This window comes from Protopterus annectens, chromosome 3.part0 (genome assembly GCF_019279795.1).
Source record: "Protopterus annectens isolate FY-2018-M chromosome 3.part0, PAN1.0, whole genome shotgun sequence".
NCBI lineage: Eukaryota > Metazoa > Chordata > Ceratodontiformes > Protopteridae > Protopterus > Protopterus annectens.
The window spans coordinates 182674289-182689016 of NC_056731.1; the positions used below are offsets into that span (position 1 = coordinate 182674289).

General features: G+C 35.9%; 1 protein-coding gene across 1 annotated transcript in view; it reads left to right on the top strand.

Moving 5' to 3' along the window:
- LOC122796306 (aryl hydrocarbon receptor-like) overlaps positions 1-9462 on the top strand; it is a 1394090-nt gene extending 1384628 nt beyond the window's left edge. The window contains exon 11 of the mRNA XM_044064677.1: positions 3667-9462. Coding sequence (XP_043920612.1) covers positions 3667-3819 — 153 coding nt within the window. The 3' untranslated portion in view covers positions 3820-9462. The remainder of the gene's footprint in view (positions 1-3666) is intronic.
- Positions 9463-14728: the final 5266 nt, after the last annotated feature.

Consider the following 14728-nt stretch of genomic DNA (forward strand, 5'->3'; position numbering starts at 1 on the left):
CACATTTGTTTACAAAGTCCATTGATCATGTGGGCGAAACAGACAAATATAGGTTTTCTAAATCCGAATTAGAAACAGTTGCACACCCTGTTGGTGGTTGTGACATACTAATGCCAGGACTGTATACTGAAAGGTATAATAATGTGGCAAGACTGTTGCACTGAGGATTGCAAACATTATGGTACTGAAGTGGCTGAAAAACAATGGAAACATGAGCCACAAAGCATCATAGAAAATGAAGAAGCCTACATCACATGGGATCATCCATTACCAGCAGTTCAAAAGATAGATCCTAGGAAACCAGATATAGTAGTCCAGGAAAAGAAGACAAATGTAGCATTGATCATTGAAATTGCCACACCCACTGACTACAATGTCTGCATACAAAGAGACACAAAGTCATAAAATATCAGGATTTGCAGGCAGAAATGAGAGCAATGTAGAAGAAAGATACCCAGACAGTTCTAATAGTAGGAGCAATAGATCTTATAAAGAAGAGTCTACAATCGTATTTAGATATGCTACTAATACATGTAATTCTGTACAAATTGCAGAAGGAGTTATTAATGGGCACATTGCAGGTGCTGCGAAGAGCACTACTGGCTGACATCAAAGAGTGAAACAGTACTAACTTCATGAACTTTAATCGTACTTTGACTTAAGAATGAGGTCCATTCCCGTCATGGTATTAGAAGCCCAAAAGACTTGGAGAAATTTAAAAAAGCAGTAGTTGACTATATTCATGATATAGTGTTGCAAGAGAGAGTGCCTGTTTGTTACTACAATAAGCAGGCTCTTGTACAATAGTTAGAAAGAAAACAAAAATACCAGCAAACCAGAGTCACTAACAACAGCACACAAATTCATGGCATCTCCAACTTACGCACATTTGCCTCATCAATACACCCTACCAACTATGTGTTATCACTCTTAATCTGACTTTGAAATGTCTCCTTCCTGTTAGGCAAGATAGTCTCAATCATTATTGCTTCAGATGTGTCTCTTTGTTTAGTGTCTGGAGAGTCAGGCTTGTGCTTATCACCCACCATCTTGAATTCCAAAATCAACATACTCAGTTTCAGTACTGATTTGCTTTCTTTCTCTTTAATCGTTCTCCTGAATTGTGTCATATAAGGTTGTCTCTGACTCCTTTGCCAAGTTGGACATTGCTGACTGAAATATTGAATTTTAAATTGCTAATGAATCAACCTATTTAGAAACTGAGGAGCACACTTTCAGTCAATTAAAAACCCTTTTCCATTTTTAAATATACTAGCTTAAGTCATTAATCTTTTTATTTCACCCAAACTTCCTGTGTTAAACTCTCCAAAATGCTTGTCTGTCAGTCCATTCTGTTTCTGTCCAGTACATAATCAGAGTTGTATTTTGTATATTTAAAGTGGCTTTCTGAGAACTGAATTTGTACACTTAGTTTTGTCTGTTTACATAGAGTAATGTGTGTCTCCTAAAGATCCTTGTAACACTTGTTGAATAACATTGCTTTTCCCAGAACATAGAACGTGCTTCTTTTTGCACATTGAAGGGAAAAGACAGTCAGTATTACTGCCATCGTGTGTTATGACTTTGTCCAACATTTCAGAATCTGCATGAATAAGAATAGTGTCTCACATATACTGGAAATCAACCGCCACTGTCATAAAATGTGAAGAAATATAGTTAGTGAGGCTATAAGCCTTTCTGATTTTTTTAGTGCTCTCAGAATCATTCATACTACATGAGAGCTCCCAGAGATATTGCCCTGCTGACTGACTGTTTAGACTATTTTTGCTGATGATTGAGGCCTAAATGCAGAAAGAATGCAGTGCAAGCAGTAAGTGCTAGAGCCAAAAGGGTTCTATAATGTAAAAGCTAGAAATAGCGATTCAGATACACCTTAGCTGCAAAGAGGAAAGACCTTATTATCAGCTAATTGTATGTCACTTGGTAATTACCACAAGCACTTTGCTGTAGTAATCACTTCTTTCGGCTGATGCATGTCATTGGCACAGGTACCCCCTCGTTCACTCACCCATATATATGCACAACACACACACACACACACACACACACACACACACACACACACACACATCTCTCTGCTGTTACAGACTATCCATGATTTTGCCTCACATAAGTGTCCCATCCCAACACATGGACTACTGCAGTTAGTCAGTAATCAGAATATACTCCATGCCAAGAGACAAAGTTGTTCCGCTAACTTTTATTCTGCCTTAGAGTAATATGTACCAGTCCTAGGGGTCCAGTGCTAGCCCCCCCCATAGGACAGTCTTTGCTCATTAGTCTAGGGGAGGTTAGAGAAATGGAATTACACGCACACATATACACACACACACACACGCGCACACACACACAAACACACACACACACACACACACACACACACACACACACACACACACACACACACACACACACACACTATCAAGCCCATAACTAACTCTTCTACTGCAACCACCTCGGCAGAAACACACACACACACACACACACACACACACACACACACACACACACACACACACACACACACATGCACGCACACAAATACACACACAGTCAGCAGAAACCACTCATATCACTCTATTCACTCAGAAACACTGCCACACAGATACACATATGCACACGTACTCCACCCCTACCTCTCTGCTTAACTGCCCAGCACTTACCTCTACTGCAGTCTCTCCCATTAAAACTAATGGGTTAATGCAAACTTTTGGACATGTCAATCAATGCAGTTAGGATTGCTTTACAGAGGTAAACAGCTCTGTAAATCTTTCAGTCTTGTAAAGCACTTACTGCAGGCATTTCTGGGGGAGAGCACATGAGTTATCATATGCCACAGTGACAGCCTACCACAGTGATTCTGCAGACCACATAGAAGCACTGCAGTACGATTGTCTCTGAACAGGAACGGACAGCTGTCAGTGGTAGAATCTCTGAATCCCAGGGTTAGTCTGCTGGCACTTCAGTGCTGAAAAATAGAATACTTCAAAGATGCAAGTGCTCAGATATTCCATCTTTCTAACTTACACATGTTGAACTACTGCCAAATGAGTACTTTTCATTACTAAGTCTCCTACTTTATAGTCTGTTAATGGCGCACAGAGCAATTGAAAGCCAACTAGTGTCTCTTAATTAGTAATGAGGCATCTTAATGTCAAATGTACATAAACACAAAGCTTCTGTCTAACCTCAAATAAAATATGTAGCCTTTTATTAAAACACATGATATGCATTGTGTACCAGTATGAAGCAGCCTTGATTAAACAACTGAAATTTTTCAAAATGTGAAAAAAAATATTAAATTCTTATTTGAAACTGGTGTGCCACTTTGGTTTACAATGACTTGTGGTTTAATTCATTTTACTGATTGGTGTAATCTCATTTTTGTAGAGTTTCTGTTACTGCAGATTTCTGTATTACTGTACAGAATAACTAACAGACAAAAAACATAATGTTCTCATTTGTTGTGGGAGTGGATGCTGTATTGATAGTTCTGAGTGATGGACATTCATAAACTGGTCATTGCATTTCATTACTTGGTGATGTTTTACACTGTCATGACTGCTATTTGCTAAATTTTCTGCTGGTAATTATTAATAATAATCATAACAGTAATAATAGTAATCACAAGTTTTGTCTCCACAGTTCCAAAGTGCCTGCAGTTCTGGAAATTTAGGTGAGACCTACACTGGTCAAGCTGATGTGACCTATTCACAGACTCCAACAGAAACCCATCGTCATCATTATCCATCAGAGCATGGACTTTACTCGGAATTTGCATCAAAGGGGTTTATCTAGATGCAGAGGCTTTATTTTATCATTGATGTGTCTCTGACAATTTGCTGCTTTCTGAAGGATGACTTTATTATGTTTGTTTTAGAGTGACAGAATAGCTTTAAAAGCTGGAGGAAGAAGATGAAACATATAAGGCAATTTGCACTGTGTGAAATTTTTGATCCAAAGTCTAAAGTTCCCACTACAGGGAACAGTGGTTTTAATTTTAGTTTTTAATTCTTGTTAATTCTTGCACTTAAAGTGCTTCTGTATGTTACTATGGTATGTTACAGTAAGATGGATGTTTATTTTAATTGGAACATGAAAACAGATCCTTCCATTCTCACAGATTTAATAGCACTTATTTCTGTGGCATTTGTGACATGAATTTAGGCAAAGGATTTTTTAGTGATTATCAAGAGTAAAGACTGAACACTACTAAAGATAAAATTTAGTGGCAACTGTGTGTGGTTAAAGGTGTAGAATTTTATTTCCAGTGGATTTTCAGGCATGGTGCAAAACAATCCACTGTAGTTACTGAACACCTTTTTATTTTATCTGTAGATTAAAACAATGCAGTATTAATTACAAGACTACCTTAATAAACCAGTAGCACTGTAAATGCACCAGCTGTTTTAGGGGTAATATTTTAACATTATTCATCTTTCTTAATCCTGGATGTATGTTAAACAATATTCTTTGGACTGTTCAGAAACTGAAATGTGTTTGTGCAACCATACATAGCAAAAGAACGTATAATTTGTATGATTTATGATCCTTTATAAGTGCTGTTTCACTAATGTGTTTCAGCAAAGTTGATTTAATGTAGCAGCACTTTTTACCAAAGTGGGATTTTATCCTGTACCTTCTTAGCAGATTAGACTAAGGATGTCCTAATATTATGCAGTATGTTTTTCTTGTGAATTAGGAAGTACAAATTATTCAACGCTGAAGCATAACATTTTGTTCTTTGCATTGCACTGTTGCAATCATTTTAATTTCCATGTGAAATTCTGTGCCTTCTCTTATGAAAAACATTTGCTCTCGGTGTCCTTGAGTGTAGAGTAATTAGCCACTGTATGCAGCAGTGAAAACAAAATGTTATAAAGTAATATGTTACATTTTCATGTACAGAGTAAAATATTTAAATATATGGCAAGAATTTGTGAGTGGGAAGGTCTTTACAGTATTTCAGCAAGACAGTTTTGAGGAACTAGTTTTAGTAAGAGCTCTTAAATGAATTGCGGATTTCATTTGGAAGCACTATTTATTACTGAGGTAAGGTATACTAGTTTTAGTCATACCTGTTATATTGCACTCTTAAAAGTCAAGAAATATGAAATGCAGCTCATTGGTTTAATTACGAAAGACAAAATATTTAGTGTGATATTGAAATAGGACTTTCAAACAAATTAATTGATGTCTTATTATGTGAGTTCTGTGGAGTGTATTGATCAATTAATTGACGTGTGTTGATTTATATACAAAGGTAATATGATGTTGTAGTCCATTTTATTCTAACATTGTTAGAATTGTAACACCATTCTTATACAAACTGGTATTTTAAATTACTGATTTTGTATTTGTTTAAATTGAATATTGTAGAATATACTTGTATAATTTATATGTAAGCAACAACATTGATATCCTATGTAAATAAGATTTCATTAAAGCACAGTCTTATTTTTTTTTTTCTGTTATGCAGGTAGACATTTATCAACTGTGTAATAATTTAAATTTACAAATTATTATTAATGTAATGGAAATTTCTGTCATTCTTTGGTCGAAGCATCAATGGGAAATATTTTGAATGGCTGTCATACAGAGTACAATGATCACTTAATGGTATGCTGGAAACATTCTCAACCATTTTCAAAACAGACAAGCCATGCACATTTGTAGTTTATTTATTTGAGTTTACAATAGGGTCTAATCTCTTAAGAGATGTAAAATTAAATTTTCTACATCTTTTTGCTTCCTTTATAATTCTGGAGTGCAGACTGTCAGCTGTTACTCTGAAATATAGTAACAATGTTCCATCAGGTTCCCTGTCTCTTAGTGCATAGGTTACTTCAAACATGACAAGTGACTGTTCACAAATCTGCAGTGGGTTTGTCTGTTCAGTCTACATGTTTTATTATATGCAGTCATAGTTCAGTTGAAGGTAAAATTATTAATTGAGTATCCACATTAACAAATAGGCCATATACAGTGTTTAAGAAACAGACCAAGGAAGTTATAATAAACTGTTATTTTTGGTAAGATTAATATTCATTTATATGGATTAAAGCACTTACGATGTTACTTCTTATTAAATAACAAATTGTTAAGAAGTGAACATTATAGGCTGTGGAGTTTAAAAGCTACTATAGAACAGCAGACAGACATGCATATCTACATTGAAAACTGACGCTTTTACACCAGTATCATTCTAATTAACAAGTAGAGTAGTGCTTATTTTTGGTGGCTGAAAACACTGACTAATAAACAAACAAAACAAAAAAAAAAGCTTTTACAGTCTTAAATATTTTGAAGTAGGAGAGAGCTGCAGGGTACTTACATTTCAGCAGCATGGATACTGCACGTAACAAAGAATATTATACTATGATTTGAAGAGAAAAATTTTAAAAATTACAACTTGAAAATGTCATAGTTAACTTTTCAAAAGTACTTTTATAGAGCAAATCAATGCCGTGTTTGTATTACTTTAAGAGTAGTACTTCATTACTTAAAGAAATCAGACTGCTTAAGACTACACATTGTAAAAGTCCCAAATGAGAATTGTTATAATGCTTGATATTTTCTGCACTTTTGTCTTCCATTTCACAGCAGACCACTGGCATACATTAATTCCATGGTAATTAGTGGCCTGTTGCATGTTATTAATTACTTATCATTGAAGATCACATGTCTTTTGTTTATTATTTATTTATTTATTTTTTGATGATTGTGCCGGGTAAGTGGACTTACCTAAGAATTATTAATTTCAGACACGACACAGTCATTTAGCAGAAGAAAAATAACATAGTGACAAGTGATAGCATGTATACATATCACAATTGTCAACATAAAAGAGACTATATTGTCTATAAAAATCACCTGTGTGAGTAAATAAAACAACTGGCAGTATTACAAATTGCTATCAGTGTCTAAACCTGTTGACCCAGCATGTCTAATTTTGAGTTGAACCTAAGTGAGTCATTCCTGTGTAAACAAATAGGAAAACAGTTTTTTTGATGATTGGTTTCATTGTGTCAGTTTTGTTGAAGATGCTGTGTCAATGTATTTATATGGACTGTGAGGTCATGTGACTTGTAAGGAGAAAAGGTGGAAAAGTTACAGAAAAAAATCTTTTATGTTTACTATAAGGTTGTGCAACCTCAGAATTAGTGTTATTTAGAGATAAATTCCCTTGTAGACATATATTCTAAAATTATATTTTTGTTTAACTGTCTGAAGTTCTGTTAAAACTACTTGATTTATTAATTGTTTGACTATATGATTATTTACACTTCTTCAGGTATCAACAAATCAAGATCTAATGAATCATCATGGGTTAAAATACAATGCTTTGTGCAATATTTGTAGGACTTTTAAAAGTTAATTTTGAGATATAATATTATAAAAAACTTCCTTTTGCTGTAAATGAGTGACCTGCTTTAAGGTAGTGCTTCTTCTTAACTATTAAAATTTATTTTCTTATTATCTTTTAAAAGACCAGGCACTAGCATACAGCAACATATTGTAACATAAATGTTGACAGGACTGCAGGTGTGTAATTATTACTGATGTTACCGCTACAGTATGTAGATGTGTGCTAATGGGTTGCATGGGTGTGTGGCATCCTGTTATGGATTTTTTTAGTAGTACATCCTGAATTGAAGTATCGTGTTGTGCAGATGTCTATTAAGACTCAAGTAGGGAAGGATATTGTTGCATGGATATATATATTAGGTCATGTTGGATATGGGCAAGAGCATACTTTGCAGCATCTCACTTGTACTATATATGTAGTACAAATGTACGGATAATTTTTGGTTGTTCACTAGTGAGGTAGATTACAGTTTATGTTATTTCAAAATAGTAGACTAATACACCTCTCCTAACTTTCCATTTTGAGAACATAGTTAACGCAGGCTCTACTTAATTTAGAATATTCTTTAAAAGCCATTGCTATACAGTAAGCCTTTAGCATACTGCCATTTCAAAATATTATTTTAGCAGGAGCCTGACTGCATTTTTTTATTCCATGCAGACCACTAAAAAAGCACAAAAGTTACATAAACATCACTTTTTCAGTGCTTATGTTTTTTAATGTGCATCACCTCAAGTGAAATAAAGATGTTTGGTATCAAACCCCCCCCCCCGAGATACAGGCATAATGCTAAAAATTATAGGATATTTAAAAAACTGGCATTTCCACCTTTTCACAAATGCTACGTATATTACTTATAAAAAAAGAAAGGCCATCCTAATTTTTCATATTTTAAATATTAAAAATATTTATGCTTTGTAATTTGGAAAAGCTATTTAAACTAGAATAAACTTATCAGAAAATATAATTTTTAAGTATGCCTAAGTTAATCTGCTAGACATATGGAGTTCTGCTTGCTTGAGTAAATATTATGATCCAGAGTTGTAATGACAATGGAAATAATTTTGATGCAAAGTGATCAGTACTGTTTGCGTAAATGTTAAGTGTAGAAATCAACTATTCTTATTAGCACATTTGACTGTAGTGCAGAAAGTTGTTATTTCCACCTATTTAATACATAGTTAAGAGCATTTCCCAAATCTTATTCTATAGTTACCTTGTGTGCCACCCAAATTCATTTGCATTCTTTTTTTAGGCAGCACAGTATTGCCATGTTACTGCCATGGATTTTAAGCAGGGTATTACGCTGATGACCGCCATGCCAAAGAGCATACCAGTGCTAACCTCACCATATGCAATCAGATGATTTCATGTCTTTTGGCCCTAAAGCAGTTGCTGCATGTACTGAATCAAAAGTGTTTTTTTCTCATGTAAATTTGTAAAGATAAAATGATTGAGGAAAACATGTACAGAGTTGAAGAAAAATACCAAATTATTATAAGTAGTGTTGTCAATAATTTACTTTTAAACACTGAAATAAAAGGCTCAAAGGGATGATGTATTATATTTATTCTGGAAAATAAAATAGCACTATCATGTTATAGACAATCAAATGTGCTAATGCCAAATGCATTTTTACTCAAATACCTAAGTGCCAAGCCTTCAGTACTTACAGTGTTCTGTTTAACTGAATGCATTTTTTGTACTGTATAGATTGAAACATTTATAACTGTTTTTGCAGTAGCTAATGATAAATAGAACACATTCAAGTAGTTACATACAAGTGTACAACTTTATTTTAGCGTTGCTCATTGTTTGTCTTTCTATGTTGATCATGTTGATCTGTTTTAAAGCATGGCCTAGAGTCAAACAGTATTACGATGTTTTATTTTTCTTTAAAGTAAGTTTTTCGCTTTCAGTGAAGTTAATTTTGTCTTGTAGAATGTTTTGTTTGCACTTACATTTGCTATTTTCATAATACACTGTACCTGTCAGATCCAGTGTATAGTTTTCAGTACTTTGCTTCTAGTGAAATTTGTAAAGCATTATAATAAAATCGTCACTGAATATAATTCTTCAGTTTTTATGGCATTTGTTTTACTATACTAAGACTAGTTTTCTGTTTGACGTGAATGCAGAATACAGCTGCAAAATCAAGATGTGTGCTTACTTTCAGCTGCAGATCATCATGTGAAGCAACTATCTGGAACCAAATTTGCTGTATTGAGTAGCCTAAGGCTGAGAAGTCACAGAGACCACATAGGTAGCTCAGTAAATATTTGCTACCATGTTTTGTTGTGTTATTGCCATCTAGTACATGCAAGAGTGTCCACATTTCAGTAGTATTGTTGCATTTCTTTTCTTGACTGTATTGACAAGCAAGTCATTTTCAGTTTATTGTAGAATGTGGAACTGATTTTATTTCCCCTTTGGATTCATTTCATTATATGGAAAATGTGTACAGCAGACAGGATTAGTCTGTAGTACAAGAAGCATACTGATTATGCTCCAATATTCGGAAAAAGACAAATCAGTTAAGTGCTAGAGTGGAGTGGGACCCAACATTGAATGTTAAGCACCCCTTGCTAAAGTTGTTAAGGCTAGGCAGTAAAATCTACCAGTAAAATGACATCAGCAGAATAAGAGATTTGTTTCTGCCTGCTGTCCATCAGTAACATGTCCCTAACTTCATGTTTTAAATCTAGAAAGTTACTAAAATAACAGAATGTGTGTTCGCCTGATTCACTGAAGGATCTGAAGTCTGAAACCTAAATTTATGCCATTATTTAGTGTCTTCAGTCCTAAGTAATGCGTGAAAATCACAGACTTCATGAGGAACACACACAACATTTGAGGCAAAGATATGAACATTCTGCAAAAATCCGGACAGTCAGGAGGCATGGAAGGTGAGTATAAATATAAGGGACAGTTTTACACTACCTTTCTGAAAATGCTCGCCAAGTGTATTATGGCATTGAAAGCAGGTAAAACACTTAGCATTTTTTTTAATTTTTACTGTAACTTGTAGTACATGGAGCAGATAAAGCTCCATGCACTACAAAGAATGATGAGCAGTTAGCCGATGCTAACCTAATATTATGTGTTCTCGACACAGATGCCAAGATTCACCTCAACAGCAAGTATCCATGTCCCAAACACATAATAATATGGTTAGCATCTGCCAACCGCTCATAATCACCTTTCATACCTTGAGAGATTTAACACATTCCTTCCAAGTACAGAGTTTTTGAAACTGATGACAACCTTGCTTAATTAGACAATTTCTTCAAATGCTGAAGTATACATGTAGGAGATACTTTACATCAGATTATGTTCAGTATCCTTTCTATGTACTTTAACTGTTTCATAAACGTTGTTATAAAGTACAACCACTTACACTATTTATCTTCCTTTGCACTTGCTCTGTATTGTCTTCTTAGTTAGAAGACCTCCTGGTGTTATAGGAAGAGAAAATAGCAAATGTTTCAAACTTGTGTCAAAATTGGTGGCTTTAAAATGAAAAAAAAGACATCTCTACTTAGAAAACAAGAAACAGTGAGAAAAAAGTGATGTGTTTACCTATTTTTCCAATATTTTACAGGCAGACTTATTAAGCTCATTCACAGATTTTTTTCTGTATGTATTGCTCATTTCTGAAAGTCATAACTACGTTTGCTAAGATTGTTAGTCATCTCAATTTTCTTCTAAAGTTTTGTGGCCAGCATTTTCTAACATAGCTATGCAGAGCTACAGGTATTCTCTTATCATCTTATACATGACCTATAAGTCACTAAATTCAATATTAAGTAAATAAAATGGGAAGAACATGTAAGTCTTACTTTGATGAAGTCATTTGCAGCAGTTGCAGATGGCAGTGGCAGACAAAAACTTGAAAGTAACGTTTTTCTACTAGCTAACTGACATGCAGGTGCAGTGGTTCCTGTTGTTTTAGTACCTGAAAATGTAAAGTGTTGTTTGCATAGTGCATCAAGTACTTTCCCCAACCACACTGTGCTCCACATTTCCATTAACTGCATATTTTCATAATATCAGCATCTCCTTCAGCAGTCGCATGCTTATGTGATTGGTTTAAAAGATTATTGCTGGAACAGCCTTTTATTTCTGAGGCTGGAATTCCATATTGTAGTGTCCTTATTATGTGCCTGAGTTTTAATTTAGCACTATATAGATTATATCATAGGATCTGTTTCAACTGCCTATTAAGTTTCTGACTCAGATATGAGTCTGTTGGCTGCATGTTTAGGTCTTTCATTTAACAATATGTATTAAAACTATGGAAAAAGTAAGGTAAGACTATCTCATGCCTTAGAAGGCAAGGGTGAAAGTATCTTTGCAGCATTCTTTGTCCCTGTTGAGTATTCTTTTAGGAAAAATAATCACAAAGTAAATTACTTTTCCAAATTCTGTTTACAGATTGATAAGACAGTGTCCACATCAAGATAACAACTGTGCTTTCAAACCAATTCTAGTGTCTTCTAATCTAGATCCACCTCTGGTTCTGTGATAAGTAGCTATGGAGTGTGCATTGCACAATGTTTTTGTTTTATGTAGTTGTTGGTCTGCCTTCTTATGTAGAGGTCTCCCTCCCATTCCTGGAACCCAGCAGTGCAAGTATTGCAAATGTCTCCTTTGTGAAATTAATATTCCAGATAGATAGATAGATACGTGGTATAAAATGCGAACTCCTTTAAGGAATAGCATATGAAGATAGCTCTAAATAGATGGGCAAACAACATTTAACCACAGATAGCTAAACCAATCATGTTTTATAAAAATGGTTGAGGTAATCCACCGCCTTGGGGATGAACGAGTCATTTGATTAAAAACTCTGTTTCTCAAACCATATGCAAAATCTTTTCCATTTTAGCAAACATGTTGTCTTGGTGGATTGTTTACAGGCTTCATTAATAAAAAAGTCAGTTTTTCCCAGTTAGGGGTCACCACAGCAGATCACTGGTCCGCTGTTGATTGCCAGTGGATTTCTACAGTGTTGAGTTCCCATCCCATTGCCCAACCTTTACCAAAGGCACACATCCACCTACCTGCATGTCTTTAGAGCTCACTCAATCGCAGGGAGGATGTGCAGACTCCACACAGACAGCACTCCTGCTGAGAATCAAACCGGAGAGCCTCTTGCTATGAGGCGACAACTCTAATTGCTGCACCACTGTGGCCATTGTACTGTTTTAGATATCTGTTTAGAAGGAACTGCTATTTCTAACTTAGCAGAGACCCCCCCCCCCCCACAAACAGGATTTATTTTTATAAGATGTAAGATTCAAGTGGAGGATCATCCTTCATTGCTGGGAAAATCATTTTGATTTCAATGGTAAGGTTGTGGATGTTATAATGTTAGTGTAGTTGTTGTTCTGTCTTTCGGCTTTTCCCGGTTAGGGGTCGCCACAGCGGAACTCCGGTCCGCTAATGATTGGCAGTTGATTTTTACATGCTGAGTTGCCAGCCCTAATGCACAACCTTCAACGAAGGTACACCCATTCACGCATGTCTCCACAGTAAATGCTCTAGCTGAGAATCGAACAGGACAACGTCTTGCTGTAAGGCGACAACGCTACCGCAGCACCACCACCGAGGATAACTCAAATGCAATCATTGTTAGCATTGCTTACCTGTATTCTTTTAACAGAAAATGTGAAAAAAGCACACAGTGTAATTATTTTGCATAGAACTAAACAATTCAGAAAATCGGACCAATTATTTGTCTCCTATGCAGAAAACAGGATAGGTCTTCCAGTTTCTAAAGTGACCTTATCCAGATGGTTGACTTCCACCATTTCCTATGTGTACTCTCTCAGAGGCAAACAGCTATCTTCTAAGCCAAAAGCACACTCAACCAGGAGTCCACTTCTGCAGCTTTTCAGGATAGACTACCCATTGATACCATTTGTGCAGCAGCTACTTGGGCCACGCCTCATACCTTTGTCTCTCATTACAAGTTGGACTTGGCCTCCAGAGATAGGGCCAGTTTTGGTTCCACAGTTCTCAAGAGTCTGTTCCATTGAGCCACCCGGGATACAGGTGCTTTGAGGGACGCCGGGTCCCATCCAGCAAGAAGGAAGGCGAGATTGACAACAGCATTTAGAAGTTATGTACCCACCATAACGTTCCATGTTAGTTGTCTTCTCGCCTTCTTTCTTGCGTCCCTCTCCCTCCTTCCCCCTGGCCTGGACAGATCTTGAAGAGTTCCTATTAGGTTGTTTCCTCCTGAGCCTTCATATGAGGACTTCTATTAGGAACTTGTGTTCCTAATTATGTTAGGATAGTCTTTAGCAGAGTAGGTTAGCTACCAAACGAGATCTGAGGTAGTTCCGCCTTGCATCATGGGATATAGGGTTGCCTCGAGCTGGTAAAAGGAGTTCTCAAGCTAAAGCAAGTGCCGAGTCGGAGCCGAGGATCGGCTCCGAACCCATCCAGCAAGAAAGAAGGCGAGAGAAGACAACTAACATGGAACGTTATGGTAGGTACATAACTTCTAATTTTTCTACTAGCTAACTGACATGCAGGTGCAGTGGTTCCTGTTGTTTTAGTACCTGAAAATGTAAAGTGTTGTTTGCATAGTGCATCAAGTACTTTCCCCAACCACACTGTGCTCCGCATTTCCATTAACTGCATATTTTCATAATATCAGCATCTCCTTCAGCAGTCGTTTGCTTATGTGATTGGTTTAAAAGATTATTGTTGGAACAGCCTTTTATGTCTGAGGCTGGAATTCCATATTGTAGTGTCCTTATTATGTGGCTGAGTTTTAATTTAGCACTACAGAGATGATATCATAGGATCTGTTTCAACTGCCTATTACGTTTCTGACTAAGATATGAGTCTGTTGGCTGCATGTTTAGGTCTTTCATTTAACAATATGTGTTAAAACTATGGAAAAAGTAAGGTAAGACTATCTCATGCCTTAGAAGGCAAGGGTGAAAGTATCTGTGCAGTATTCTTTGTCCCTGTTGAGTATTCTTTTAGGAAAAACAATCACAAAGTAAATTACTTTTCCAAATTCTGTTTACAGATTGATAAGACAGTGTCCACATCAAGATAACAACTGTGCTTTCAAACCAATTCTAGTGTCTTCTAATCTAGATCCACCTCTGGTTCTGTGATAAGTAGCTATGGAGTGTGCATTACACAATATTTTTGTTTTATGTAGTTGTTGGTCTGCCTTCTTATGTAGATGTCTCCCTCCCATTAATGGAACCCAGCAGTGCAAGTATTGCAAATGTCTCCTTTGTGAAATTAATATTCCAGATAGATAGCTAGATAGATACGTGGTGTAAGATGCAAACTCCTTTAATTAATAGC